This window comes from Podarcis gaigeae (assembly GCF_964106915.1).
Source record: "Podarcis gaigeae genome assembly, chromosome: 18".
Taxonomy (NCBI): Eukaryota; Metazoa; Chordata; class Lepidosauria; order Squamata; family Lacertidae; genus Podarcis; species Podarcis gaigeae.
Genome location: NC_139696.1, coordinates 4,941,346 through 4,969,328, shown reverse-complemented (window position 1 = coordinate 4,969,328; position 27,983 = coordinate 4,941,346). Strand labels below are relative to the sequence as shown.

The window sequence follows — 27,983 nt, the reverse complement described above, 5'->3', positions numbered from 1 at the left end:
CTCTGGGTCCAGGAACCCTCCAGCCTCACCTGAGCTGCAGAGGCTCAGGGCAGAGAGGTGGAGGGAACTAGGTTCCCGCAGGAGGAGGGCTCGCCTCCAGGCCAGGAGAGGCGGGTCACCTGTGGGCCGGGGCCGCCCTATGCCTCGGAGGAGATAAAGGCCAGCCCCAGTCCCAGGTTGCGGGAGCAACATCGTTGGTTACCTGTTCCTGCCGGCACCCTCTCCTGCTCTTCCAGAGTTCCTGACCTCACCCGACTCCTTACCTTGGACCCTGCTTCGCCCTTGACGGACATCCTCCAGACCCTTGACCTAGGACCAGACTCAGAACACGCTGCACGGAACCCCCCCCCCCCCGGGACCAGCACACAGAATCTGGGGGTGCTCGCCCTTTGTACCTCCCCCAGCATAAAAGCCGTGTGACCCCCAGCCTTTTCCACTCCTCCCTGCACCGACGCCTACTGCGCAGAACGGGCGCTGGCAAGGGCGCACTCCCCGCCTCTCCGGTTTGCTCAGGCAAACAACAACAACACATTTGTGTGGATGCATTAGCAGTTTATTGTGAATTACTCTTGAGATACAGAGTTGCATGCAAGTTTGCCAAACTAGCGCGTCTTTGCAAAGCGATTCCCCCAAAACAAGGCATTTGGGGCAGGCTCCTTTCACTGCTACGCACATTGATAGACACACCTCATTCCAGTATCTGCATTTATGTGCACTAAACTTGCCTGGAGAGCCAAACTGCAAAATTTAGAGGAGGGCGAATTTGAAAGGATGTCTGTGTTTCATATCTTATTCCAGAAAGTGTGAATGAGGGAGGTTCAATCTGAATTTAATTTCCCCTCTGTCCCTCTGGTACATCACCACAGCCATTAGCCTGGAGGAGTTTGGCATGTGAAATGGTAAAATGGTAACTTTTAACCCCCCCTTTTTTAAAAAAAAAATGCATTTTGGTGCCAAGGTCTTTTGTATGATTGTGTAGGAATCCTAGAGCTCAGACCAGTGATTTGGACATCGAGGAACTGCACAGAGGAAGTCCCCTAGGGTTGAAATGAAATACTTCCTCTTGAAGAGGGTGAGAAATTCCCACAGTCCTGACCCTCCGGTGTCCCAGAAGGCAGCGTCCAAATCTATAACAGGCTGAAGAGGGAGGATGGAGGAAGGTGGAATCATCTAAAGGGAGGTGCGGTTAATCTTTCGGCCATCCAGATATTGATGGATGTCAACTCCAGTCGCCCCGTATTGCCCATGTTGTCTGGGGCTGATGGAAGTTGGAGTCCCAACAACATCTGGACGGTGACAGGTTCGCCTCCCCTGACCCAAAGGACCAGGAGGAGATCTGTGGAACTTTGCTCAGTCCAGACATTTGGACAACGGTGGGAAACCTTTGGTCCTCCAAAGATTGCTGGACTCCCATCAACTGCAGCAAACATGGCCAATGGCCAGGGATAACGGGAGTTGCATCTCAGCAGCATCGAGAAGGCCAGAGGTCCCTTTTCCCTGCCTTAGGAGAAACCAGGTAGGGTAGGAGGAGTCTCTTCAGGGACTCAGAGGCGTATGGCGCTCTGAGAGATTGTTCCAGCCATATGGGGACAGGGAGAGAGAAGGGACAGAACAGTTCTAAAGGAGAAGAAGGGCACCTTTTTCGGATGAGAGAGATGGAGCAGTGAAGGTCGAGGGAAGAGGTTTGATGGAGAACACGTTCAGGGAAAGGAGGGGAGCGGTTTTCTTGAAGGGGATGGGGAGGGACTGAAGGAACTTGTGGAAACTGAATCATGTACGAAACACCTGATACTTTCTGCAGCTGTTGGGGGGGTCAGTGTGCATGTGTGTGTGTGTGGTTGCAGGATTCAAGCCAAACAGCTTATGTAGCAAGCAGAAGCATTAAAAGAAAGAAGAAGAAGGAGGTCTTCCTTCTTCTCTTCACTTGGCCATGGTTTTCTTGATCCAAGGAAGGTACTGGGCAATGCGAGTGTAAACGGCAGGAGGGCAGGGGTTGCTGTAGGAGAGGATTCCATGGGCTACGCCATTGCACACCAAAGGATCGCCCATCTCCCCCTGTGGAAGGAAGGAAACAAAGATGGCAAGTGGGGGAAGATTTGGCTCCACCTCAAGGAGGACTTGGGAGCTAATGTAGGTCTTTCAGGACGGGTGTTATATAACGTATTGGTTTCGGAAGCACAAGTAAGCTGAGATGGCATACCAAGTGCAAACCAGGCCCAGGATTGTATTCCATGCCACTCCTGCTCAGAGTAGACACATTGACCTTATTAGCTATGGTGCTGTTCCTTTCCCAGGGTCTGCCTAAACCCCCAATAAACCTCAGGATAGCTCAGTCAGTAGAGCAGGAGACCCTTAACCTCAGGGTTTGGGGTTCCATCCCCACGTTGGGCAAAAGATTCCTTCATGGCAGGGGAGCGGACCTCCCCCACCTCAGGGGTCCCCTTTTCACGCTGCACATCCTGTCCAATAACGGGGGAAGGTGCTTCCGCTCCCCTTCCTCTGGTTCTATCACCTGCTGCTTCTGCTGCCCCTTACCTGGTCGAAAGCCTGAGAGTCGTCATGCTTGCCTACGCAGATCTTTCCATCATCGAACTGGGGATAGAACTTCTGGCATTTGCTTCGGTCGTAGATGTTGACTTCGGCCTTATAGAGCTTGATATCGCAATCATTCTGTTTCAGGCCCCAGCCGGCCACACTGCAGGGTCTCCCGACAGAGAGGTTACTGCTAGATGTTGGCAAGCGCAGGATTCGAATGTTTTTATTCAGACGAACCTTTGAACGCAGCTGGGGAAAGGAGAGGGAGATGAGGCTGAAATGAGCGCCTTCGCGTTGCAATAGGAAGCCCTTGAAACCTGTTCCTTTATGAATGTAGAACTGCGTTCATAATAATGAACTCTAATAAATAGTGAGAGTCCCATGGACTGCAAGAAGATCAAACCTCTCCATTCTGAAGGAAATCAACCCTGAGTGCTCACTGGAAGGACAGATCCTGAAGCTGAGGCTCCAAGACTTTGGCCACCTCATGAGAAGAGAAGACTCCCTGGAAAAGACCCTGATGTTGGGAAAGATGGAGGGCACAGGGAGAAGAGGACGACAGAGGATGAGATGGTGGGACAGTGTTCTCGAAGCGACCAGCATGAGTTTGACCAAACTGCGGGAGGCAGTGGAAGACAGGAGGGCCTGGCGTGCTCTGGTCCAGGGAGTCACAAAGAGTCTGATACGACTAAACAACAACAACCATAAATAGTGATAATAATCCAATCATACTAATGATCAAAGAGCTGGATTCAGCTGAACGATTCCACTATATTTCACACACGGGGATGGAAGGAGACATTTGTCTCCTTCTGCCTTCAGGATCGGGGCCCTCGGGATGCTTGCAGAGTGAGAAAAAGGCTTGGGGTGAGATACCTTGAGCAGAAGAATATCATTTGAAAAGGTGTCATTCTCAAACGTATAATCTTTGTGCGGGTAGCATTTGTCCACTCTGTAAGTTTCTCCGTCACCTGTTCCCAGGTCATGTGCTCCCAGGACAACCGCATCAACACTGGAAACGAAGCAACAGTCAGGGTCAGAGATCCCAAGAATAAATGCTCTCCCAGTCTCTGTGCAAAAGACCATCCTCCACCCCATGGCCCTTAATAACAAATTATTATTATTATTATTATTATTAGTTCTCTGCCCATCAGACTGGGTTGCCCCAGGCACTCTGGGAGACTTCCAACAGAATATATGAGAACATCAGACATTCTAAGCTGTTCTACAAAGGGCTGCCTTCAGATGTTTACAGAAGGTCATAATATTCTTGGTTTCTTTGACATCTTATGGGAGGGCGTTCCACAGGGAGGGCACCCCTACCGAGAAGACCCTCTGCCTGATTCCCTGTAACTTTACTTCTCTCGGTGAGGAAGCCTCTAGTAGACCCTCAGAGTTGTATCTCAGTGTCTGGGCTGAATGATGGAGAAGAAGAAGAAGCCTGGGAGACAGGGCAGAGCCTTGTGGTACCCCACAAGTGAGGGCCCAGGGATCCAAACACTCATCTCTAAACACCACTTTCTGGACTCGGCCCAGGAAGAAGGAGAGGAACCACTGTATAACTGCCCACAACTCCCAGCCCTCCTAGATGGTCCAAGAGGATGTCATGGTTGATAGGATCAAAAGATACATTCAGCAGGTTTCCCCTCTGTCCCTAGAGATCATTGACCAGCATGGCCAAGGCAGTTTCAGTCCCACAATGGGGCCAGAAGCCCAGCTGGGAGGGTCCAAATGGTCCGCATCCTCCAGGTGTGCCTGGAGTTGTTCATCAAATACCCACTCCCCAAGAATGGGAGATTTGAGATGGGGCGAGAGATGGCCATAGAGACCAGGTCCAAAGTGGTTTTTTTTAGGAAGCAGTTTCCTTCAGTGGGTCTGAGAAGGCTCTCTCACAAAGGGAGGCATTCACCAGCCCATGGAGCCTATTGCCCAGCCCTGTCTGGCTCGCTTTTATGAGCCAGGATGGGCAAGGATCAAGGAGATAGGGGGTTGGTTTCACTCCAAGCAGCCTGTCCACATCCTCAGAGGTAACAGGTTGAAGTGGATCCCATGCAACTTGACTAGACGGAGCAATGGCATGTTCCTGCCCTGCCCTGCTCCCTTCCAGCAATTAGCTTGACCCTGGATGATCACCACTCCTAAAAAAAGAGGGAGGCCTTAGGGATATTTACTTTCTGCAGCGTGCAGAAGTCATGACCCACTGTTGTCCCACGAGGAATCCGCCACAGATGAGATAGTTCTGGGAATTCAGCAAGGCAGCCATGAAGGGTCTGGAGTGAGGACTGGCTTCATGCTGCCAACAACTCTGCCTCCGCAGTGGATCTGCAAGAAGCAAACGCAGAGATAAACTGCTACTGCTGCTGCTTACAAATTCTAGAGCAGGCATAGGCAAACCAGGCCCTCCAGGTGTTTTTGGCCTACAACTCCCATGATCCTTAGCTAACAGGACCAGTGGTCAGGGATGATGGGAATTGTAGTCCCGAAACATCTGGAGGGCCGAGTCTGCCTATGCCTGTTCTAGAGTGTCGTCGTTCCTGAGAACCACCCAAAAGGTTGGTGCTGACCTTGAAAGCCCTAAACGGCCCCGTCCCCTGATGGAATGAGGTTGGCATAGCCCCAAAGAGTAGAAGAAACTGGCTCCTCATGAGTTGGTGGGTTTTGCTCACCTGTTTGGGCGAAGGAGAAGGACAGCAGCAGAAGAAGAGCCTGGCAGAGTCCCCACATCTTGAGGCTTGCCAAGGAGGGAGATACCTGGCGCTTAACTCTTCAGCCTCTCGACCCCTTAAGCTTTTATTTCCTCCACCCTCTGGACTCCACCTTCTCCAGGAAAGCTCAGTCTAGACTTGAGATCTGATAGGCAGGCTTATAGTTTCTTGCTAACCACAAACAGCAATCAGATAGTCTGATGGGGAGACTGGAAAAAGTGAGAAATGGAGTGATCCCAGAATTGGAGACTTTTTAAGCAAAGGTTTATGAAATCAGAGTAATGAAGACAATGTATTTATTCATTAAAACAAAATCAGAGGCCAGCTTTTGGAAATTTCAAGTGGCTGTTACTATTATTATCTTACTATTATTATTATTTTTTAAATTTGTATACAGTGGTACCTTGGGTTACATACGTTTCAGGTTACATATGCTTCAGGTTACAGACTCGGCTAACCCAGAAATAGTGCTTCAGGTTAAGAACTTTGCTTCAGGATGAGAACAGAAATCGTGCTCTGGCGGCAGCAGGAGGCCCCATTAGCTAAAGTGGTGCTTCAGGTTAAAAACAGTTTCAGGTTAAGAATGGACCTCCAGAACTAATTAAGTACTTAACCCGAGGTACCACTGTACTGCCTTTCTTTCTGACAGGACGCTGGATTCCTAGTGGTTTCTATGACTGCTAAGAGACTTTCCAGTCTGCTTGGAAACTGATGAAAAGACTGGAGGTGGTGTGGTTCTGTGCTGAATTCATATGGTCTTAAATGCCAAGGATTGTTGAGAGCCTAGATTCAGAACCTGCCCACCCCAACCCTCTTTTTGTGGTTGGTTTGGAAAGTTGTATGAACATTAGACGGTGTAAGTTGATCAGGCCAATGGTCTACCTCAAACATCATCCTGCTCACAAAGCCACCAACCAGGTGATTCTTCAGGACCAGCCCAAGAGATTTCCGGTTCCTAAGCTGACATACACAATGGCACTTCTCCCATCTAGGGAAGAAGGAAGATCTCCTATTTGCTAAAAGGCCACTGCCGAGGCAACACTGGGGCAGAAGCTGTAGAAGAGACGGCAGATCTAAGCTCCAAGGGGCACACCATGGCCATCCCTGCCACTATGACAGGCTGGCAGCCACTTCACCCGACGCCACTCAGGCATGGGAATAACTGTGTTGGGGATGTTGGGATACTGCCAGGGAGACGGAGGCATCAGGCAGGCCCCCAGTCGTCTCCGGACGATCACCGGTCTCCCACATAGCTGTCAACTGTCCCTTATTTGGCGGGAAACTCCCTTATCCCATCGCCGTTTCCTGCTGCTGTCCCTTATTGATGATGTCTCTTAAATTTCCCGGGTTTCAAAGGAAGCAGCTCCTCTCCCTCCCTCCCTGCCGGCCATGAGGTTCAGCCTGTGATGTTTTCATCCAAAAGGCCTGCGCTATGTGGTGCTGACAAAGCCAAATTCGCATCTTTGATCCCGGTATGGGGCAGTTGCCTTGCAGGGGACTTGATGATCTGCAGGGTCCCTTCCAGATCTACGATTCTATAAGTCATGAGCTTTTGAGCACAACTTTGTGAAGCGTTTGCTCCCTTGCTGTGCTTGTAGCGCTTGTGTAGCCCCTTGTGGAACTCAGCAGGGAGAAGGATGGGGAGGAAACTAGGATGAGTTGCCTCTCTGCCTGAGCTTGGATATGGCACCACTGTTGGGCTTCCTGATTTCTCTCCCACCTGTCGCAAAGGACAGCAGCCACCAGTTATTGCTGTGTTGTTGTTTAGTCATTTAGTCATGTCCGCCTCTTCTTGACCCCCTGGAGCAGAGCACGCCAGGCACTTCTGTCTTCCACTGCCTCCCGCAGTTTGGTCAAACTCATGCTGGTAGCTTCGAGAACACTATCCAACCATCTCGTCCTGTCGTCCCCTTCTCCTTGTGCCCTCCATCTTTCCCAACATCAGGGTCTTTCCCAGGGAGTCTTCTCTTCTCATGAGGTGGCCAAAGTCTTGGAGCCTCAGCTTCAGGATCTGTCCTTCCAGTAAGCACTCAGGGCTGATTTCCTTCAGAATGGATCGGTTTGATTTTCTTGCAGTCCATGGGACTCTCAAGAGTCTCCTCCAGCCCCATAATTCAAAAGCATCAATTCTTCAGCGATCAGCCTTCTTTATGGTCCAGCCACCACTACAACAGGCCAAATCTCTGATATGGGGAGAGAGTTGCTACTTTGGTGGTAGAGCCCTGCTTTGCATGCAGAAGCTTCTTTGTTCAATTGCTCTAGTTAGAAAAGGGCATGGTCAGCGACGGATGATGCCCATCGCGACTGGCAAGGAGGAATGTGGGAAGATTCAGCACAAAGCAGAGACGCCTTCTTCGTGAAGTGCATAGGTGAACTCTGGAACTCGCTCCAAGTCTCCCATTATTAATCTTGTTGCATGTCCATGAGTAATATGGTTGCGTGGCTATTCCCTCCCCTCCCACAAGTGTGATAAATAAAGACACCGGACACAAGAGTTTAGAGTTAATGGGCGAAAATGGCCACAACTTTATTGATTACAGGTATGAGAGGTATTGGCTTAGGCATTGGCCCCTAACCGACTATCCGGTCTAACCGGGAAGGGTTAAACACCAACAGGGGGAGCTACCCGAGATGCGTATCCCTAGGCGCTCCCCGAGGGGTTACCGCTCGGGGGCGCGCTTTAGGCCCTAGCCTCCGTAGGTTTCGGACGAGGCGACGCCCCTCGGAGTCCTTTAACGAACTACCCTTCAAGCATTGGGGGAGGTGATGGCGCTCCTCCCCCCCGTCCTCATTTGCATAACAATACCCCGGCCAATGCCTACCGCCAAAACCAAGGGAGTTGTGACGATTTGCTACGAGGTAGGCGAAAAAACCAAGTGGCTTCCACATGCCAATTAGCCAAATGGAAAAACTCCTACCAGGCCCCTTGCGGCGACCAGCCGAAGCCCATAGCAAGTCGATGGCGAAGCCTAAAGGGCGGGTGGGCGGGAAACCAGGATCGCTGCAAGGGGAGAAAAGGGGCGAGCCGAGGGCTGCCCCGACCTTAAGTGGCCTATTGAAGGCCCGCCCCCGCCGCCAGCCGATTGGCTGGTGCCGCGGGGGGATGCAAATTGAGGGAATCCCCGCTTCCCGCGAGGCTGGGGCTAGCCTCGCAGGAGTGTGGGGCGGGATCGGGAGCCCGCAACCCCCCCTCCTCATGAAATCGGTAGTGGCATTGCGTGGCCAGGCCCCCAGACACACACACCCCAAACACACCAAAGTAAGAGGAAAATAATCAGACAAGACACAAAACATTGGGGCAAGCCACCTCTGTGCCGCAGCTGAGACATGAGGGCATGAAAGAGGCAAAGAGATTTTCCAGTCTATTTGGAAACTCATTAAAAGACCTGAGGTGATGGTGGTTCCCTTTGCCCCTTTCAACCAAGCGGCCAGAGAAACCATTAGGAATCCACTGTCCTGATGGAAAGAAAGGCAGTCTACAAATACAAAGGTCCATATAGTTCAAGCTCTGGTTTTCCCAGTAGTGATGTATGGAAGTGAGAGCTGGACCATCAAGAAGGCTGATCGCCGAAGAATGGATGCTTTTGAATTCTGGGGCTGGAGGAGACTCTTGAGAGTCCCATGGACTGCAAGAAGATCCAACCTCTCCATTTGGAAGGAAATCAGCCCTGAGTGCTCACTGGAAGGACAAATCCTGAAGCTGAGGCTCCAAGACTTTGGCCACCTCATGAGAAGAGAAGACTCCCGGGAAAAGACCCTGATGTTGGGAAAGATGGAGGGCACAAGGAGAAGGGGACGACGGAGGACGAGATGGTTGGACAGTGTTCTCGGAGCTCCCAGCATGAGTTTGACCAAACTGCGGGAGGCAGTGGAAGACAGGAGTGCCTGGCGTGCTCTGGTCCAGGGGGTCACGAAGAGTCAGACACGACTAAACAACTAAACGACAACATACAAATCCAATAAAACAATTGTAATCATAATATTATAATAGTAACAGCCGCTTGAGTTTTCCAAAGTTGGCCGCTGGTTTTAATAATACATTGTCTTCATTACTCTGATTTCATAAACCTTTGCTTAAAAAGTCTCCAATTCCGGGATCACTCCATTTCTCATTTTTTCCAGTCTCCCCATCTGACTATCAGATTGCCGTTCGTGGTGGGATCAGCCACGTGGATAGAGAGGAACGATAAGCCTGCCTATCAGATCTCAAGTCTCACTCCAGGCACTGCGATCGTCTGCAAAGGATGTTTCTTATATTCAGGGTGTGGGTGCCCTTTCCCATAATGTTCCCATAATGGCACCATCTGTGAACCAGAGGCAGGAATCAGCACAGGGAACTGAGGTGATCTGCCATTGCTGGGTGGCAAATGCAATCCAGAGTCATTCCCTTTGCCTCTTGTGAATCCACTGGATTCCCCAGCGAACCAGGATTCCCATTCATTCTCTTTCAGTTTCCCGATTTATTCCAAGCCACTGTTTTTGCAAAACAAAAGAAGTGGACAAATTCATGGGGGTCATTCAATGGCTCATTTCGGAAGGGGAAATTGGGGGTTCTACCTTCAGGAACAGAGTAGGTGGTGAAAGCCAGATTTGGGGGTGAACAATAGGGGAAGAATGGGACGCGGGTGGCGCTGTGGGTTAAACCACAGAGCCCAGGACTTGCCAATCAGAAGGTCGGCAGTTCAAATCCCTGCGACGGGGTGAGCTCCCGTTGCCCGGTCCCTGCTCCTGCCCACCTAGCAGTTCAAAACCACATCAAAGTGCAAGTAGATCTATAAGTACCGCTCTGGCAAGAAGGTAAACGGCATTTCCGTGCACTGGTCTGGTTCGCCAGAAGCGGCTTAGTCCTGCTGGCCACATGACCCGGAAGCTGTACGCCGGCTCCCTCGGCCAATAAAGCGAGATGAGCACCACAACCCCAGAGTCAGCCACGACTGGACCTAACGGTCAGGGGCCCCTTTACCTTTACCTTTACTAGGGGAAGAACATAGCTCTGTAGGTATCATGGGGGCCATAGCCTTGTGCTGATGTGAGATTTCTATAAGGCTGGAGGATTGACTAACAGGGTTTAGTCACCCACCCACCTAAATAACACTGAGTGGAGGTTGGGACAGATTCTGTGTTCCTATTATTCTGCTTTACTTTACTCTCCTTGCTTTTTCCTTGGGAAAGAGCTGCAGCTCAGAAGAGAAGAAGAAGAGTTTGGATTTGATATCCCGCTTTATCACTACCCTAAGGGGTCTCAAAGTGGCTAACATTCTCCTTTCCCTTCCTCCCCCACAACAAATACTCTGTGAGGTGAGTGGGGCTGAGAGACTTCAGAGAAGTGTGACTGGCCCAAGGTCACCCAGCAGCTGCAGGTGGAGGAGCGGGGAAGCGAACCCAGATCCCCAGATTACGAGTCTACTGCTCTTAACCACTACACCACACTGGTATCATGAATCCCTCCCTTATTTTTAACAGTGATGGCCATAAATGGAAAGGTTAAGGTACCCCTGACCATTAGGTCCAGTGGTGGCCGACTCTGGGTTGCGGCGCTCATCTCGCTTTACTGGCCGAGGGAGCCGGCGTACAGCTTCCGGGTCATGTGGCCAGCAGGACTAAGCCGCTTCTGGCGAACCAGAGCAGCGCACGGAAACACCGTTTACCCTTCCCGCCGGAGCGGGACCTATTTATCTACTTGCACTTTGAGGTGCTTTCGAACTGCTAGTTTGGCAGGAGCAGGGATTGAGCAACGCGGAGATTTGAACTGCCAACCTTCTGATCGGCAAGAAGAAGAAGAAGAGTTTGGATTTGATATCCCGCTTTATCACTACCTGAAGGAGTCTCAAAGCGGCTAACCTTCTCCTTTCCCTTCCTCCCCCACAAGAAACACTCTGTGAGGCGAGTGGGGCTGAGAGACTTCAGAGAAGTGTGACTGGCCCAAGGTCACCCAGCAGCTGCATGTGGAGGAGCGGAGACGCGAACCCGGTTACCCAGGATTACGAGACTACCGCTCTTAACCACTACACCACACTGGCTCTCAGGAGAGCAGGTGTTTTGCATTGCACAAAGTCCCAATTTCAATCTGCAACAGCATATCCAGGTTGAGGAGTCCTAGATCTCATTTCCTTGGGAGCAGCTTTTGGTAGTTTTTGGATTGAAAGACCCGAGGTGGTGGTAGCTCTGCTCTGAATTCATGTGATCTTCTTAAATGTCAAGGATTGATGAGAGCTTGGATTCAGATGCACAAATATAGGATCGGGGACACCTGGTTTACTAGTGGTACAGTGGTACCTCGGGTTACGAATTTAATTCGTTCCGGAAATTCGTTCTTAACCCAAAACGTTCTTAAACCAAGGCACACTTTCCCATAGGCCTTGCCACAGCCAGAGCCCTCCCCCCGGCAGCGGAAAGCGTTCTTATTTCAGGGCAAAGTTTGCAAACCGGAGCAACTACTTCCAGGTCTGCAGAGTTCTTAACCCGAATCGTTTGTAAACAGGACTGTTTGAAGCCTGAGGTACTACTGTACATGTGAAAAAGATCTAGGGGTCTTGGTGGACCACAATCTGAACGTGAGTCAACAGTGCGATTCAGCATCAAAGAAAGTTAACGCTATTCTGGGCTGTGTCAACAGAAGTCAAATGTCCAGATCAAGGGAAGTCACAGTAGCCTTCAATTCTGCGTTAGTCAGACCAGACTTGGAATACTGTGTCCAATTCTGGGCACCACAATTTGATGCACTGGAAGGTCTGAAGAGGAGGGCAACAAAGATGATTAAGGGTCTAGAAACTAAGTGCTTGACCTATTACAGCGCACAGCCGTCATTACCCACTGGGGCGCTGTGAGGAATCCACCGCAGTTGAGGTTACAAATGGTTTTCCTAGCAAGTAATTTAGTGAAGAGTGGGAAGTCTCTTTGCTCCTTTCAACCAAGTGGCCACAGGAACTGTTAGGAATCCAGTGCCCTGTTGAAAAGCAGGGAAGCATACATATTTAATAAATAATAAGGAGAAGAAGAAGATAATAATAATAACAGCCACTTGAGATTTCCAAAAGCTGGTCTCTGATTTTGTTTTAATGAATACATTGCCTTCATTACTCTGATTTCATAAACCTTTGCCTAAAATGTCTCCAATTCCGGGATCACTTTGTTTCTCATTTTTTCCAGTCTCCCCATCTATCTGATTGCCGTTCGTGGTGGGATCAGCCACCTGGCTAGCGAGAAACGATAATCCTGCCTATCAGATCTCAAGTCTAGACTGTGCCTTCCTGGGGAAGGTGGAGTCCAGAGGCTGGAGGCCATAAAAGCCACGGGGTCAAGAGGCTGAAGAGTTAAGCGCCAGGCATCTCCCTCCTTGGCAAGCATGAAGATGTGGAGACTCCGCCAGGCTCTTCTCCTACTGCTGCTGTCCTTCTCCTCGGCCCAAACAGGTGAGTAGAAGCACCATGGCAGATGATACACCAGGGCCTTTCTTCTCCCTGAAATCCTCCTCCCAGCCGTCCTTCCCTCTCTGATCACGACTTGACTGTCTGTCTCCAGGCACTGTGGTCGTCTGCAAGGGATGTTTCCTACATTCAGGGTGTGGGTGCCCTTTGCCAGTGTTGCTGTGATGGCGCCATCCGTGAACCAGAGGCAGGAATCAGCACAGGGAACTGAGGTGATTCAGCCATTGCTGGGGGGCAAATCCAATCCAGACTCATTGCCTTTGCCTCCAGTGAATCCACTGGATTCCCCAGCAAACCAGGATTCCCATCCATTGCCTGATTCTTCCTTCCCACCCTGATTTATTCCAAGCCACCGGTTTTCCAAAACTAAAGGAGATCATTCAGTGGCTCATTTCAGAAGGGGAAACTGGGGGTGCTATCTTTGGGAACAGAGTACCTGATGAAAGCCAGATTTGGGGGTGAACACTAGGGGAAGACCGTAGCCCTGGAGGTATCATGGTAGCCATAGCCTTGTGCTGATGTGAGTTTAGAGTTTGCAATATTATCTTCATTTTTCTAAGCAGATTTCAGGCCACAACAGTTCCTGGAGGCTTCCTGTTCTATCAGGGCACAGACTGAAATCTGAGCTGGGCATGATAAGAGGGGAATCTGTGCTGAATCAATACAGGGCTGAGACTAAGGCTGGGGGATCTACTAACAGGGTTTAGTCACCCACCAAGGTAAATGACGCAGAGTGGGGGTTGGACTAGCTTCTGTGATCCCATGATTCTGCTCTGCGTTATTCTCCTTGCTTTTTCCTTGGGGAGGGGCTGCAGCTCAGTGGAAAAGAAACTGCTTTGCATTGCCAAAGTCCCAATTTTCATCTGCAACAGCATATCCAGGTTGGAGGGACCCAGATCTTTCTTCCTTGGGGGCCACTTTTTTCAGTCCTTGCAGGAGAATCCTGAGCTAATGGAACGAAGGAGGTCTCTTTCGCTTCTCTAACTTCCTTTCTAGGAAAAGGAATAGTAAGCTCATTGCAATGGTGACCCATTCCTTTTGCCACCCCAATAACTTTGGAAGTGTGGAAAACACCCCAGAACATGCAAGGAGGAGGAGGAGGAGGAGCTGATCTCTGCATACGGTTCTTGCAGATCCATTGCGGAGTCAGATTGTTGGGGGGCACGAAGCCAAGCCCCACTCCAGACCCTACATGGCTTACTTGAGGAGTCCCGGGGGCTCTTACTGTGGTGGATTCCTCGTGGCGCCCCAGTGGGTAATGACGGCTGCGCACTGCAATGGGTAAGTCTCACTAATCCCTCCTTGATTCTTAGCAGGGCTGGTCATGGAATGAGAGAACTGTACAGTTGGAAGGGGCTGCAAGGGTCATCTGGTCAGCTGAAGCACCCATGACGGATGACCACCTAAACATCACGGTGCACAGCTGGTTGTATGGAGGGAGCCTGGTCTTTTGCACGGGGGCTGAGAGGGGATTGAGTCCTGGCATCTCTGACACTAACTGATGCTCTCTTTCCAGCGATTTTATTGTCACCTTGGGGGCACATAAAATCTCCGCTAAAGAACCCTCTCAGCAAGTGTTCAGCATTGAGGCTAACTACCCACACCCTGAATATGACAAGAACACCACCTCAAACGATATCCGTCTGCTCAAGGTAGCTTGCTCCAAGCAATCTCTCCTTCTATCTATCCCCCGAGGTCAGTGATCCTGAGGGCAGAAGGGGTCAAGTGTCTTCTAACCGTCCCAAAGTGTGCAGCATAATGAACTAGACATTGCGCAGTTTACCCTGGCATTGGGGGGCCAAATGTCCCATGTGAGGCGGCCCTGAAATGAGTATATTCGGAGTAGGCGGCTGCTTGTAGTCTTTATGTAATTTTGAGAATGTTGTTCTTAAAACGGTTTCAGTTGTGTTGTTTTGGTCTTGAAATATTTGCCACAAAGCAGATAGGGGGGTGCAATGGAGAAGCCACATCGCAGTTGCAAGACTCTTGCTGGTACAACCATCCAGCTGAACGTGTGGCATTAATATTATCCCTACCGTAATATTATCATTTGGTATTATCAATACAGTCTGCTGATTTCATTTGCCCAAAGTGCCCCATTTTAGAGGTACCAGATTCCCCCAAGGGCTCCCTCAAGCAACACTGAACCAATGAGCTCTCTCCCATCTCTCCTTTCTGCAGCTGGATTCCAAGGCTACTCTGAATGAAAACGTCCAGATCCTGCGCTTGCCCAGATTTGACCGTAACCTCTCCGATGGGACTCCCTGCAGCGTGGCAGGATGGGGCCGGGTTTACAAAGACTGGGCACCAAAAACACTCTATGAGACCGATGTTGCCATCTATGACCGTAGTCAGTGCAGCAAGTTGTATCCTGATCTCAATGATGGGAAGGTCTGTGCCGGGAGACCCGACGAGCCGGAGACTGTTTTCAAGGTGAGGGGCAGCAGAAGCAGCAAGGGACAGGATTGGGGGGAGGAGCTGTACGCCTTCCCACCCTTCTGAGGGATCATTCGCTTCTCCAGGAAAATGGACATGGGCTTGTATCCTGCTAAGGGCTCCGATGGGGTGAGCTCCCGTTGCTCGGTCCCTGTTCCTGCCCACCTTGCAGTTCGAAAGCACGTCAAAGTGCAAGTAGATAAATAGGTACCGCTCTGGCGGGAAGGTAAACGGCGTTTCCGTGCGCTGCTCTGGTTCTTCAGAAGCGGCTTTGTCCTGCTGGCCACATGACCTGGAAGCTGTATGCCGGCTCCCTTGGCCAATAAAGCGAGATGAGCGCCGCAACCCCAGAGACGTCCACGACTGGACCTAATGGTCAGGGGTCCCTTTACCTTTACCTTTACCTTTACCTTTACCAGCAAAATAGACATGGGCAGATGCCCGTCTACTTACACCTGGCCTGACCAACCCAGCAGCTTCATACAATCTCTGCCAATCCCCAGGGGTGGATGTTGAGTGATGCCCTTCACTTCTGTGCTTCACAGGCACTCCAAGGGTCCCCAAAAGCGAAGCTGGAGTTATTTAGGCTTGCATCCTGCTAAGAGCTCCTGCACAATTCCTCTTGTCCCGCTGCTTTTCCAGAAGAAGACCGCTCTGTGGAGCTGAATAGGAGCAAACAACAAAGGAGTTTTCTGCAGATTGCTGTTTGTTCTGATTAAGAGCTAAAGAGCTGATTTTCCCTGGGAAAGGAGTGGGGCAAGGGGGAAACTGCTCGGACGGGACAAGTTAGCCCTATGTCCTACTGTGGGCAGACCCACTGAAATCAACACTTGTGTGTCATAGTATTATGGGATGCCACCCTAGGTCCGGTCCTCCTTTTAAACACAAGCAGAGCTGATTTATGCTTTCTGAACTTATAGCGGAACTGAAAATTGGTTATCTTTTATAATGGCCAAATAGTTCTCCACTCAAATAATATATACATAAAGGAATGCATTAGCAGAAAGAGCACATATAAATGCATATATTGGTAAAACTAATGTACAAAAATGCATTTGATTAGAAAGACATCGCCCTCTAAAAAGTGTATATAGTGGTACCTCAGGTTACATACGCTTCAGGTTACAGACTCTGCTAACCCAGAAATAGTGCTTCAGGTTAAGAACTTTGCTTTAGGATCAGAACAGAAATCATGCTCTGGCAGAACGGCGGAAGCAGGAGGCCCCATTAGCTAAAGTGGTGCTTCAGGTTAAGAACAGTTTCAGGTTAAGAACGGACCTCCAGAACGAATTAAGTACTAAACCCGAGGTACCACTGTATAAGGGAAATGTTCACAAGGATCTCCACTCAGAATTGACAGATCCACCCAGCAGAAACCTGGCCGTTTGCCCTGGTTCAAGCTCAAGAATTTGCCACGATGTGGATCCAAATCTTCCCCCAGCTGCCATCTTTGTTCTCTCTCTCGTCTCCACAGGGCGATTCGGGTGGCCCCTTGGTGTGCGATGGCGTGGCACAAGGAATCGTCTCGTATGGCCATTCCTGCCCTCCTGGTGTTTACGCTCGTGTTGGCCATTACCTTCCATGGATCAAGGAAACCATGAAACTGTGAACAGAGGAAGCATCCGCGGTGACATTCTGCCTTCTTTTCCACCCCTAATGCTTTTGCTTGCTGAATAACCTGCTTGGCTTGCATTCTGCAACAAAACCCACACACACACACACACACACAGAGAGAGAGAGAGAGAGAGACCCTCAATGGCCTCGAAAAAGGAAGATCTATCAGATGTTTCATACAGGATGGTGTTTGGGCATGTGCCTTCACTGCCTCCCATTCCCCAGATGATGGAGTCCAGCAACATCTGGAGAGCCAAAGACAGTCCAAATGTCTGGATAGCATCATGTTCCTTGAGATCAGGAGGGACGGACCTGTGACTCATTAAATGCTGCTGGACTCCAACTCCCATCAGTCCTGGCCAGTTTAGCCAAATGTGAGGGCTGATGGGAGTTGAAGTCCTTCAACATCTGGATGGCCAATATGTCAACCACCTCTGCTTTAGAGGACTCCTCTGGCTCTTCCTTCCAGAACCCTGCAGACCTGCCATTGGAACCTGCATTCTGGGTCAAGGTTAGGTTGAGTCCCTTGAGGTTGAGGGATGTGGGACGTGGTCCTCTCAGCCAAGACGGAAGGACTCTATCTCATTTCTAAAGGGTTTCCTCTGTGTATTTCATCAGCCCCCCCCCCCCAAAGACCATCCTAACCTCTAGGATTCCTAGATGCAGATCCAAAACACTTTGGCACCCACAACATCTCACAAATAACCTTTTCACAGAATAAACTCCCCTAAGCGGTGGGTTGTCGCAATGTGTTGTAGGGATGGAGGAGACATTTAATATTCAGCCTGGATTGAAAGTTCACACTTTCTGAAACTAGGTTCACACCAAAAACAGTCATCCTCCAAAATTAACATTTCTCCAGATTTCGCAATTCAGGTCTCCAGCCAAGGCATGTTTATGGGAATGCAATTAATGGGGGTAACGTGTGTTTATTGATGCAAGGAATAGTAAAAAAAAAAGTGCCAAAAATGCATTCTCTTACAGCAAATTGCTTTGCAAAAAAATGTGAATTTGTGGCACGATTGCATACAAAAGTGTGTATCGAAAGAAATTCACATTAAAATGCTGTTGAATTTTCATGAGTTTTCCGTCCGTTCTTTTAAAAAAAACAACCCTGCAAACGTACGCAGATATTTGGATAACTGAACTTATGATGGGAAAACGAAGAAGCTGGAAGGCATAAAAGTGGACAATTTGTCCATCCATGTCTATGCCGTAGGCATGGGTGACTTCAACTACCTTGACATAGACAGGCTGCCCTTGTGTCCCTGCCATAACCAAGAGGTAAAAATGTCTAGCTGCGTGGCGAGTTCCCGCCTCCCCCACAGAAATAAAGACACGAGACACGAGAATTGAAGTTAATGGATCAAATTAGGCCACAACTTTATTGATTACAGAAATTGAGCGGTATTGGCTTAGGCATTGGTCCTATCAACTAACCGGCTTCAGCCCGCTTGCTTGAAGGGTTAACCACCAGTAGGGGGAGTCCCACTGATGAACATCAACTAGGAGCTGCCCCAGGGTCACCGCTCAGGGGCGTGCTGTGGTCCCACACCTCCATAGGCTTAGGACGAGGTAATGCCCCCCGGAATCCTTTACCGGACTACCCTTTGTTTTGGGAGAAGGTGATGTCGCTTACTTCCTCCCCTTCATCTGCGTAATAATACACCTACCAATGCCTAACCGCCCATACTGGTAGTTGTAAGTGTTTGCTACGAGGTAGGCGAAAACCAAGTGGCTGGTGCCAATCTGCCAGTCGGAAACAATTACTACCAGGCCCCTTGATGGCGACCAACCGAAGTCCATAGCAACGTCAGAGAGCCTAGCCTAATGGGTGGGAGGGGAGGGAAAACCTGATCAGCTGAGGCACGGGAAAGAGGGAGATCCTTGGCCGCGCCGCCCTAAATAGAGCCGGCCACGCCTCCCGGGCCAGCCGATTGGCTGACCAGAGTGGTGATGCGTCTGAGGACTCCCCTGGTATCACAGGGGCTGAAAGCCAGCCCCTGCGTGTGTGGGGAGGGGCGTGAAGCCCGCAACCCCACCTCCTCCTTAGCTCGGAAGTGGCTTTACCCCAAAGGACTGTGTCCTAGAACACCTGGCCACCTTGGGCAGATTCAGGCGGGGCTTCCTCTTAAGTGGCCCCCATGACGCGGTGCAAGACATCAGTATCGTTGAACCAGCTGGGACCAGGGACCATAGTGCTAGTAAATTAAAGACACACCTACAGGGCCAATTGCCAATGTCAGAAGGTGGTGTGGTTGCTCGAGAGTAAACAGGCAAGACTCCAACCTGTCTTTGCCAGGCCTTATTCTTGGTGCAACCTATTTACAGTGAAGAGCGTCCTAAGTTCATGTCTGGCTCAATCGCTAGCAGAATCTGGGAGTGTTCAGCCTTTGTACCTCCCCCAGCATAAAAGTCTTGTGACCCCCAGCCTTTTCCGCCCTCCCTGCACCGACGCCTACTGTGCAGAATGGGCGCTGGCAAGGGTGCACTCCCCGCCTCTCCGGTTTGCTCAGGAAAACAACAACAACACATTTGTGTGGATGCATTAGCAGTTTATTGTGAATTACTCTTGAGATACAGAGTTTCATGCACGTTTGCCAAACTAGCGCGTCTTTGCAAAGGAATTCCCCCAAAATAAGGCATTTGGGGCAGGCTCCTTTCACTGCTACGCACACTGATAGACACACCTCATTCCAGTATCTGCATTTATGTGCACTAAACTTGCCTGGAAAGCCAAACTTCAAAATTCAGAGGAGGGCAAATTTGAAAGGATGTCTGTGTTTCATATCATTTTCCAGAAAGTGTGAATGAGGGAGGTTCAATCTGAATTTAATTTCCCCTCTGTCCCTCTGGTACATCACCACAACCATTAGCCTGGAGGAGTTTGGCATGCGAAATGGTAAAATGGTAACTTTTAACCCCCCTTTTTTTTAAAAAAAATGCATTTTGGTGCCAAGGTCTTTTGTATGATTGTGTAGGAATCCTAGAGCTCAGACCAGTGATTTGGACATCGAGGAAATGCCCAGAGGAAGTCCCCTAGGGCTGAAATGAAATACTTCCTCTTGAAGAGGGTGAGAAATTCCCACAGTCCTGACCCTCCGGTGTCCCAGAAGGCAGCGTCCAAATCTATACCAGGCTGAAGAGGGAGGATGGAGGAAGGTGGAATCATCTAAAGGGAAGTGCGGTTAATCTTTCGGCCATCCAGATATTGATGGATGTCAACTCCAGTCGCACCGTATTGCCCATGTTGTCTGGGGCTGATGGAAGTTGGAGTCCAACAACATCTGGAAGGTGACAGGTTCGCCTCCCCTGACCCAAAGGACGAGGAGGAGATCTGTGGAACTTTGATCAGTCCAGACATTTGGACAACGGTGGGGAACCTTTGGTCCTCCAAAGATTGCTGGACTCCCATCATCTGCAGCAAACATGGCCAATGGCCAGGGATAACGGGAGTTGCATCTCAGCAGCATCGAGAAGGCCAGAGGTCCCTTTTCCCTGCCTTAGGAGAAACCAGGTAGGGTAGGAGGAGTCTCTTCAGGGACTCAGAGGCGTGTGGCGCTCTGAGAGATTGTTCCAGCCGTATGGGGACAGGGAGAGAGAAGGGACAGAACAGTTCTAAAGGAGAAGACGGGCACCTTTTTCGGATGAGAGAGATGGAGCAGTGAAGGTCGAGGGAAGAGGTACGATGGGGAACACGTTCGGGGAAAGGAGGGGAGCGGTTTTCTTGAAGGGGATGGGGAGGGACTGAAGGAACTTGTGGAAACTGAATCATGTTCGAAACACCTGGTACGTTTTGCAGCTGTTGAGGGGGGTCAGTGTGTGTGTGTGTGTGTGTGTGTGTGTGTGTGTGTGTGTGGTTGCAGGATTCAAGCCAAGCGGATTATGTAGCAAGCAGAAGCATTAAAAGAAAGAAGAAGAAGGAGGTCTTCCTTCTCCTCTTCACTTGGCCATGGTTTTCTTGATCCAAGGAAGGTACTGGGCAATGCGCGTGTAAACGGCAGGAGGGCAGGGGTTGCTGTAGGAGAGGATTCCATGTGCAACGCCATAGCACACCAAAGGGTCACCCATCTCCCCCTGTGGAAGGAAGGAAAGAAAGATGGCAGGTGGGGGAAGATTTGGCTCCACCTCAAGGAGGACTTCAACTGCAACAACATTGGCAAACCTGCCAAATCCTGTTTCTCTCTTGTTTTGAATGTTCCTGATATTTAAACTCGGCTCCCCACTTTCGTACATCGCTTCATAGTTTTCTCTGAGTCCACACACAAATAGCCCTGTTCAGGGAAGTTTTTAACGTATGACAGATTAGTGTATATTTGGTCTTTGTGGAAGCCGCCCAGAGTGGCTGGGGAAACCCAGCCAGATGGGCGGGGTACAAATAATATATGATGATGATGATGATTATTATTATTATTATATTGTATTGACAGGCTCCCTTCTCCTGTAAGGAGCTCAAGGGGCCAAATATGGCTTCCCTTCCTCTCCCTGTCGTCCACAAAACAACCCTGTGAGGTAGGCCAGGCTTGGAGCTAGTTACTAGGCCCCAGGGTCACTTGGGGAGCTGAGTGGCTGGGGGTTGGCATGTTTCCTGAGATTCCTGCATGGCAGGGGAGCAGACCTCCCCCATCCTTGGGGGTCCCATCAAACTCTACATTTCTCTGATTCCATCATCTGTGATGGGGGGCATTCAACTCTTGGAGGCTCAGCCCTGAGGCACAGAAATGAAGAGCAGCAGTCCCCATCTGCCCAGTGACTGGCCTCTGCCCACGTCCATTTTGCTGGAGAAGAGGGTTATCCCCTTTCCTCGCTTGGCTCCAGCTGTGGCAGCATCGGCAGCTGTGGCTGAGTGGGAGACAACCCCGTCCGAAACCCTGGCAATGCTGAGCTAATCATTCAAACCCATGAGGACCGGAATCTTCATTTGGTTAAAACCAGAGCTCACTGATAGAGCACTTGCCTGGGGTGCAGAATGTCCCAATGGCATCCCCAGGTAGGGCTAAAAATGTCTGCTGCTGTTTGCCAGAGTAGGCATTACTGAGCTGTTCCTATGCATCTCCCTGGGCGAGGGAAGGGAAAGCTAATTTCCTAGGTTTCTATTTATTCTTAAGTTTCCATGCATACATACACATACACATTCTACGTATTTTCCTCCACCTGTTCCCACCCTTCCTGATTTCCCTTTTCCATGCTGCGGATCCTGTCCAATAACAGGACGGTACTCCTCCTGCTCCCCTTCTTCTCGTCCTGCCGCCTGCCATTTCTGCTGAAGCTTACCTGCATAAATAACTGAGACTGATGGCCTGCACAGATCTTTCCATGGTCGATCTGGGGATAGAACTTCTGGCACTCGTGTCGGTCGTAGATGCTGGCGTTGGCCTCATAGAGCATATATGGGCAATTTTCCTCATTCGGGCTCCAGCCGGCCACACTGCAGGCTGTCCCATCAGAGAGGTCTCTGCTAGATGTTGGCAATGGCAGGATGTGAATGTTTTCATTCAGACGAACCTTTGAATGCAGCTGGGGAAAGGAGAGAGATATGAAGAAGAAGAAGAGTTTGAATTTGATATCCCGCCTTTCACTCCCTTTAAGGAGTCTCAAAGCAGCTAACATTCTCCTTTCCCTTCTTCCCCCACAACAAACACTCTGTGAGGTGAGTGGGGCTAAGAGACTTCAGAGAAGTGTGACTGGCCCAAGGTCACCCAGCAGCTGCAGGTGGAGGAGCGGAGACGTGAACCCGGTTCACCAGATTACGAGACTACCGCTCTTAACCACTACACCACACTGGCTCTCTGTGGTGAGGCAGAAATGAGCTCCTTTGCGTTGCAATAGGAAGCCCTTGAAACCTGTTCCTTTATGAATGCAGAACTGCGTATGCATTTCACGCATGGGGATGGAAGGAGACATTATCTCCTTCTGCCTTCAGAATCGCTGCCCTCGGGGCTGCTTGCAGAGTGAGAAAAATGCTTGGGGTGAGATACCTTGAGCAGACGGATATCATTTGGAAAGGTGATGTTCTTAGACATAAACTTTGGATGCCGGTAGACGTGGGCCACACTGTAAGTTTCGCCGACATATTTGAGGTCATGTGCTCCCAGGACAACCTTATCAACACTGGAAGGGAAGCAACAGTCAGGGTCAGAGATCCCAAGCATCAATGCTCTCCCAGTCCCTGTGCAAAGGACCAGCCCCCACCCAAGGGCCCTTAATAATAACAAATTGTTGTTGTTGATCTTGTTGCTGTTGTTGTTTTTACCCCACTCATCAGAATGGGTCGCCCAAAGCACTCTGGGAAACTCCCAACAGAATATACAAAAACACAGCAGAACATCAGACATTCAAAGCTTCCCTCCACAGGGCTGCCTTCAGATGTTTACAGACGGTCATAACTTCATCTATTTCTTTGACATCTGATGGGAGGACATCACTACCAAGAAGACCCTCTGCCTGATCCTCGTAACTTCATTTCTATCAGTGAGGGAACCACCAGAAGACCCTTGGAGTTGGATTTAAGTGTCAGGGCTGAATGATGGGGGTGGAGATGCTCCTTCAGGGATCCAGGGCTGAGACTGTTTAGGGTTTTAGTAAAGGTAAAGGTAGAGGGACCCCTGACCATTAGGTCCAGTCATGACCGACTCTGGGGTTGCGGCGCTCATCTCACTTTATTGGCCGAGGGAGCCGGCGTACAGCTTCCGGGTCATGTGGCGAGCAGGACTAAGCCGCTTCTGGCAAACCAGAGCAGCGCACGGAAACGCCGTTTACCTTCCCGCCGGAGCGGTACCTATTTATCTACTTGCACTTGACGTGCTTTCGAACTGCTAGGTTGGCAGGAGCAGGGACCGAGCAACGGGAGCTCACCCCGTTGCGGGGATTCAAAAGGCTGACCTTGTGATCGGCAAGCCCTAGGCTCTGTGGTTTAACCCACAGCGCCACCCGCATCCCAGGGCTTTAGTAGCCAGCACCAATTGTGCTCAGAAGCATACTGAGAGCCAATGTAGATATTTTGGGACCGGTGTTGTATGGTCCTGGCAGCCACTCCTGGCTACCAGTGTAGTAGCCACATTCTGTATTAGTTGTAACTTCTGAGTCACCTTCAAAGGTAGCCCCACGTAGAGCGCATTGCAGTAGTCCGAGCAGGAGATGACCAGAGCATGCACCACTCTGGTGAGATAGCCTGCGGGCAAGTAGGGTCTCATCCTGCGTACCAGATGAAGCCAGTAGACAGCTGCCTAGGCACAGAATTGCCCTATGCCTCCTTGGATAGCTGTGAGTCCAAAATGACCCCCAGGCTGCACACCTGGCCCTTAAGATGGTTTTTTAGGAAGTTGTTTAACAAACATTTTTCCCCCAGCTGGTCTGTGGAGACTCCCTCACAAAGGGAGGCATTCACCACCCCACAGAGCCCATCGCCCAGCCCTGACCGGCTTGCTTTTATGAGCCAGGATGCGCAAGGATCAAGGAGATAGGGGGTTGATTTCACTCCAAGCAGCCTGTCCACATCCTCAGAGGTAACAGGTTGAAATTCATCCCATGCAACTTGACTAGGTGGAGCAATGGCACGTTTCTGTCCCTGCCCTGCTCCCTTCCAGCAATTAGCTTTACCCTGGATGATCACCACTCCTAAAAAAAGAGGGAGGCCTTAGGGATACTTACTTTCTGCAGCGTGCAGAAGTCATGACCCACTGTTCTCCCACGAGGAATCCGCCACAGATGAAATAGTTCTGGGAATCCAGCAAGGCAGCCATGAAGGGTCTGGAGTGAGGAATGGCTCCATTCGGGCAACTACTCTGCCTCCGCAGTGGATCTGCAAGAAGGAAACGCAGTGATAAACTGCAACTCCTGCTGCTTACAAATTCTAGAGCATTGTTGTTTTTGAGCACAATGCACAATGCTGGAGCTGCCTTGGCTCTCTATATCTGAAGGAGAGTCACCCCCCCCCCATTGCCTGAGGTCCAGCTCCAAGGGCCTTCTGGCAGGTTCCCTCATTGCGAGAAGCCAAGTTACAGGAAACCAGGCAGAGGGCCTTCTCGGTGGTAGCACCCACCCTGAGGAACGCCTTCCCATCAGATATCAAGGAGCATAAAGAACTACAGTGGTACCTCGGGTTAATCCTACAAATTGGCTTATTCCTACAATATGAATGATATCATTATTCTATTATATATTCTCTACTAACTATTAGCCTACATGTTGTGTGTGTATTGATGGAAGAGGAGAGATAGGGGATACAGTGGTACCTCGGATTAAGTACTTAATTCGTTCCGGAGGTCTGTTCTTAACCTGAAACTGTTCTTAACCTGAAGCACCACTTTAGCTGATGGGGCCTCCTGCTGCCGCTATGTGATTTCTGTTCTCATCCTGAAGCAAAGTTCTTAACCCAAGGTACAATTTCTGGGTTAGCGGAGTCTGTAACCTGAAGCGTCTGTAACCTGAAGCATATTTAACCCGAGGTACCACTGTATGTCACTTTTGGAAGACATCTGAAGGTGGCCCTGGACTGGGAAGCTTTTAATGTTTGATGTTTTACTATGTTTTTATATGTGCCAAATAAAAGCCATGGGGGCAGGAGAACAGTTCACTGTCCCAACCTGGAGATCCGAATTTTGGGGACGGAACCTTCATCCCTTGTGCAATGCAAAGCGGGTGCCCTGCTATTGATCTAGGCATACAAATAGCACTCACACCCTAATAATAATAATAATTTATTTATACTCCGCCCATCTGGCTGGGTCCCCCCAGCCACTCTAGGCGGCTTCCAAAAAAACTAAAATACAATAACCTATTAAACATTAAAAGCTTCCCTAAACAGGGCTGCCTTCAGATGTCTTCTAAAAGTCTGGTAGTTGTTGTTCTCTTTGAGGGCGTTCCACAGGGCGGGTGCCACCACCGAGAAGGCCCTCTGCCTGGTTCCCTGTAGCTTTGCTTCTCTCAATGAGGGAACCGCCAGAAGGCCCTTGGCGCTGGACCTCAGTGTCCGGGCAGAACGATGGAGGTGGAGACGCTCCTTCAGGTATACTGGACAGAGGCCGTTTAGGGCTTTGAAGCACCCTAAGCATCTGAAACAGAAGGAATGAGGCTGGCTTGGCCCCCAAGTGTAGTAGAAATGGGCTTCTGAGTTAGCGGGTTTTACTCACCTGTTTGGGCCAAGGAGAAGGACAGCAGTAGCAGGAGAACCTGGTGGAGTCTCCACATCTTGATGCTTGACAAGGAGGGAGATGCCTGGCGCTTAACCCTTCAGCCTCTTGACCCCGTAGCTTTTATTATGTCCACCCTCTGGACTCCACCTTCCCCAGGAAGCCACAATCTAGACTTGAGATCTGATGGGCGAATCTTTACTACCCCACCCACCCATCGATGGCAATCAGATAGCAAGACGGTTTTTGGGGTTATGTTTTGTTGGGGCCAGATAAGGAGACTGGGAAAGGGGAAACAGAGTGAACCCTTAGTGTCGAAATGCAGAAGGTGCTTTTTTTGGGGGGGGGGTGAAGATTGAGGTGCTGCCTTGCTGTGTGCAGAGAACCTCTCCCTTACCAATAGAAAGGCATCGTGCAGAATCTAAATCTGCTCACGGGAATCCAAGCCACCTTCCCTTCCCTTTGGAGGTGGGTTGGCAAGGAAGGCCGTTGTCGAGTCATCACCTGCATACAATGGTACCTTGGTTTGCATACATTTTGGATTATAAACACATTAAACCCGGAAATGCTCTTTTTGGATTACAACCCATTTTGGGGGGATTACGAACAAATTTTTTTTGGAGGCCCCATTGGCGAAAGCGCGCCTTGGGTTACAACCTGTTTTGGTTTACAAAAGGACCTCTGGAACAGATTATGGTTGTAAACCAGGTAGCTCAGCCTGTGATAGTAAAGGTAAAGGGACCCCTGACCATTAGGTCCAGTCGTGGCCAACTCTGAGGTTGCGGCGCTCATCTCGCTTTACTGGCCGAGGGAGCCGGCGTACAGCTTCTGGGTCATGCGGCCAGCAGGACTAAGCCGCTTCTGGCGAACCAGAGCAGTGCACGGAAACGCTGTTTACCTTCCCGCTGGAGTGGTACCTATTTATCTACTTGCACTTTGACGTGCTTTCGAACTGCTAGGTGGGCAGGAGCAGGGACCGAGCAACGGGAGCTCACCCCGTCGCACGGATTCGAACCGCCGACCTTGTGATCGGCAAATCCTTGGCTCTGTGGCTTAACCCACAGCGCCAAAAGGCCTGCACTACGTGATGTCAACGAAGCTAAAATTCCATCTTTGGTCCCAGTATGGGATAGCTGCATTGCAGGAGGTTGGAACAGATGATTCTCAGGGTCCCAGCTCTACGATTCTATAGTTCTACAAGTCACGAACTTATGAGCACCTTGAATTGGGCCCGGAAACCCGGAATTGGCAAAGCTGCCCATCTCTCGCAGTTGCTCATGGAAGCTGGAGGAGAACGACATCCTGAGAGCGGAAGGTTCTTCACCCCTGGACAAATGGGATGATGGTGGTCACAACAGCATGGAGGGTATTGCTGGAACACAAGCTTAACGTGAATCAACAGTATTATGCAGTAGCAAAAAAAGCTAACACTATTCTAGGCTGCATCAAAAGAAGATCAGTGGTACCTTGGTTCTCAAAGATGAATGTTAGAAACTGGGAGGTGAGCTCCAGAGTTTCACTATGCAGTGCTAAAAAATGTCCTGCTTTTGCTCTGTGCTGAATCTTTCCACATTCCTCCTCACCAGTCCCAATGGGCATCATCCATCGCGGACCATGTCCTTTTCTAACTAGAGGTTCCCAGAATGGAAACAGGGACCTTCTGCATGCAAAGCAGGGGATCTACTGCCAAGCTCCCTGTTAAGTTGTGGGTGAACATATCAGACGACACAGCGATTCTTCAAACAGCTCTTGTTTATTCACAGGCCAGAACAGAACTGAATTGAAGGGTTCAGCCAGCCTGCTTATATAGAGCTCCAGTACAACGTTACTGTAACAACTTTCTGTAACTATTCAATCACTGAACATCACTTTCGATCCCTTATTTGCATATGTGGACCTGAGTAAAAACTATTTACAGCATCCCCCTGCTGGCCCAGGGTGAGATATTCAGTACATAACACTCCCCATATCAAAGATTTTACTGGCAGCTGCTGTCCCTTGCGATGGGTGGAGCGTAAATCAGGGAGCCCAACAGCTGGTCAGACAGAGAGGCAGCTCATCCCAGTTTCCTCCCCATCCTGCTCCCTGCTGAGTTCCACAAGGGAGCTACAAAAAACACAAGAGCTACAAGCATG

The 27,983-nt window shown here is 50.1% G+C and overlaps 2 protein-coding genes across 3 annotated transcripts; one reads left to right on the top strand and one right to left on the bottom strand.

Annotated features, from left to right (window-relative positions):
* Positions 1–531: 531 nt before the first annotated feature.
* On the bottom strand, positions 532–26,368 carry LOC310835786 (mast cell protease 2-like). Of its 2 annotated transcripts, XR_014559744.1 has the most exons (6): positions 25,849–26,368; positions 24,368–24,518; positions 22,696–22,828; positions 21,992–22,234; positions 20,577–20,794; positions 19,252–20,546 (listed from the first exon to the last, which is right to left on the bottom strand). XR_014559744.1 is itself a non-coding variant. In XM_083720751.1 (5 exons), the coding sequence occupies exons 1-5, from the start codon at positions 25,904–25,906 to the stop codon at positions 1,921–1,923; spliced, it is 720 nt and encodes a 239-aa protein (XP_083576877.1). In that variant the 5' UTR covers positions 25,907–26,365; the 3' UTR covers positions 532–1,920. The 2 variants fall into 2 exon arrangements, 1 of the variants encoding a protein (XP_083576877.1); XM_083720751.1 differs by lacking the exons at positions 19,252–20,546; positions 20,577–20,794 and adding an exon at positions 532–2,055 and having other exon boundaries at positions 25,849–26,365.
* LOC310835781 (granzyme H-like) lies at positions 12,489–16,940 on the top strand. Its single transcript, XM_083720747.1, has 5 exons — positions 12,489–12,652; positions 13,801–13,948; positions 14,184–14,319; positions 14,849–15,100; positions 16,578–16,940. Exons 1-5 carry the CDS (start codon positions 12,586–12,588, stop codon positions 16,710–16,712), a joined length of 738 nt encoding a protein of 245 aa, XP_083576873.1. The 5' UTR covers positions 12,489–12,585; the 3' UTR covers positions 16,713–16,940.
* Positions 26,369–27,983: the final 1,615 nt, after the last annotated feature.

Excerpts from the sequence above, each read along its gene's own strand:
- LOC310835786 (XM_083720751.1), bottom strand. The coding sequence starts at position 25,906 with ATGTGGAGACTCCACCAGGTTCTCCTGCTACTGCTGTCCTTCTCCTTG. Across the intron at positions 24,519-25,848 it reads CTTCTCCTTGGCCCAAACAG|ATCCACTGCGGAGGCAGAGT; the intron begins GTGAGTAAAACC and ends TCCTTCTTGCAG. Across the intron at positions 22,829-24,367 it reads ACTTCTGCACGCTGCAGAAA|TGTTGATAAGGTTGTCCTGG; the intron begins GTAAGTATCCCT and ends CTTCCCTTCCAG.
- LOC310835781 (XM_083720747.1), top strand. The coding sequence starts at position 12,586 with ATGAAGATGTGGAGACTCCGCCAGGCTCTTCTCCTACTGCTGCTGTCC. Across the intron at positions 12,653-13,800 it reads CTTCTCCTCGGCCCAAACAG|ATCCATTGCGGAGTCAGATT; the intron begins GTGAGTAGAAGC and ends CGGTTCTTGCAG. Across the intron at positions 13,949-14,183 it reads ACGGCTGCGCACTGCAATGG|CGATTTTATTGTCACCTTGG; the intron begins GTAAGTCTCACT and ends CTCTCTTTCCAG.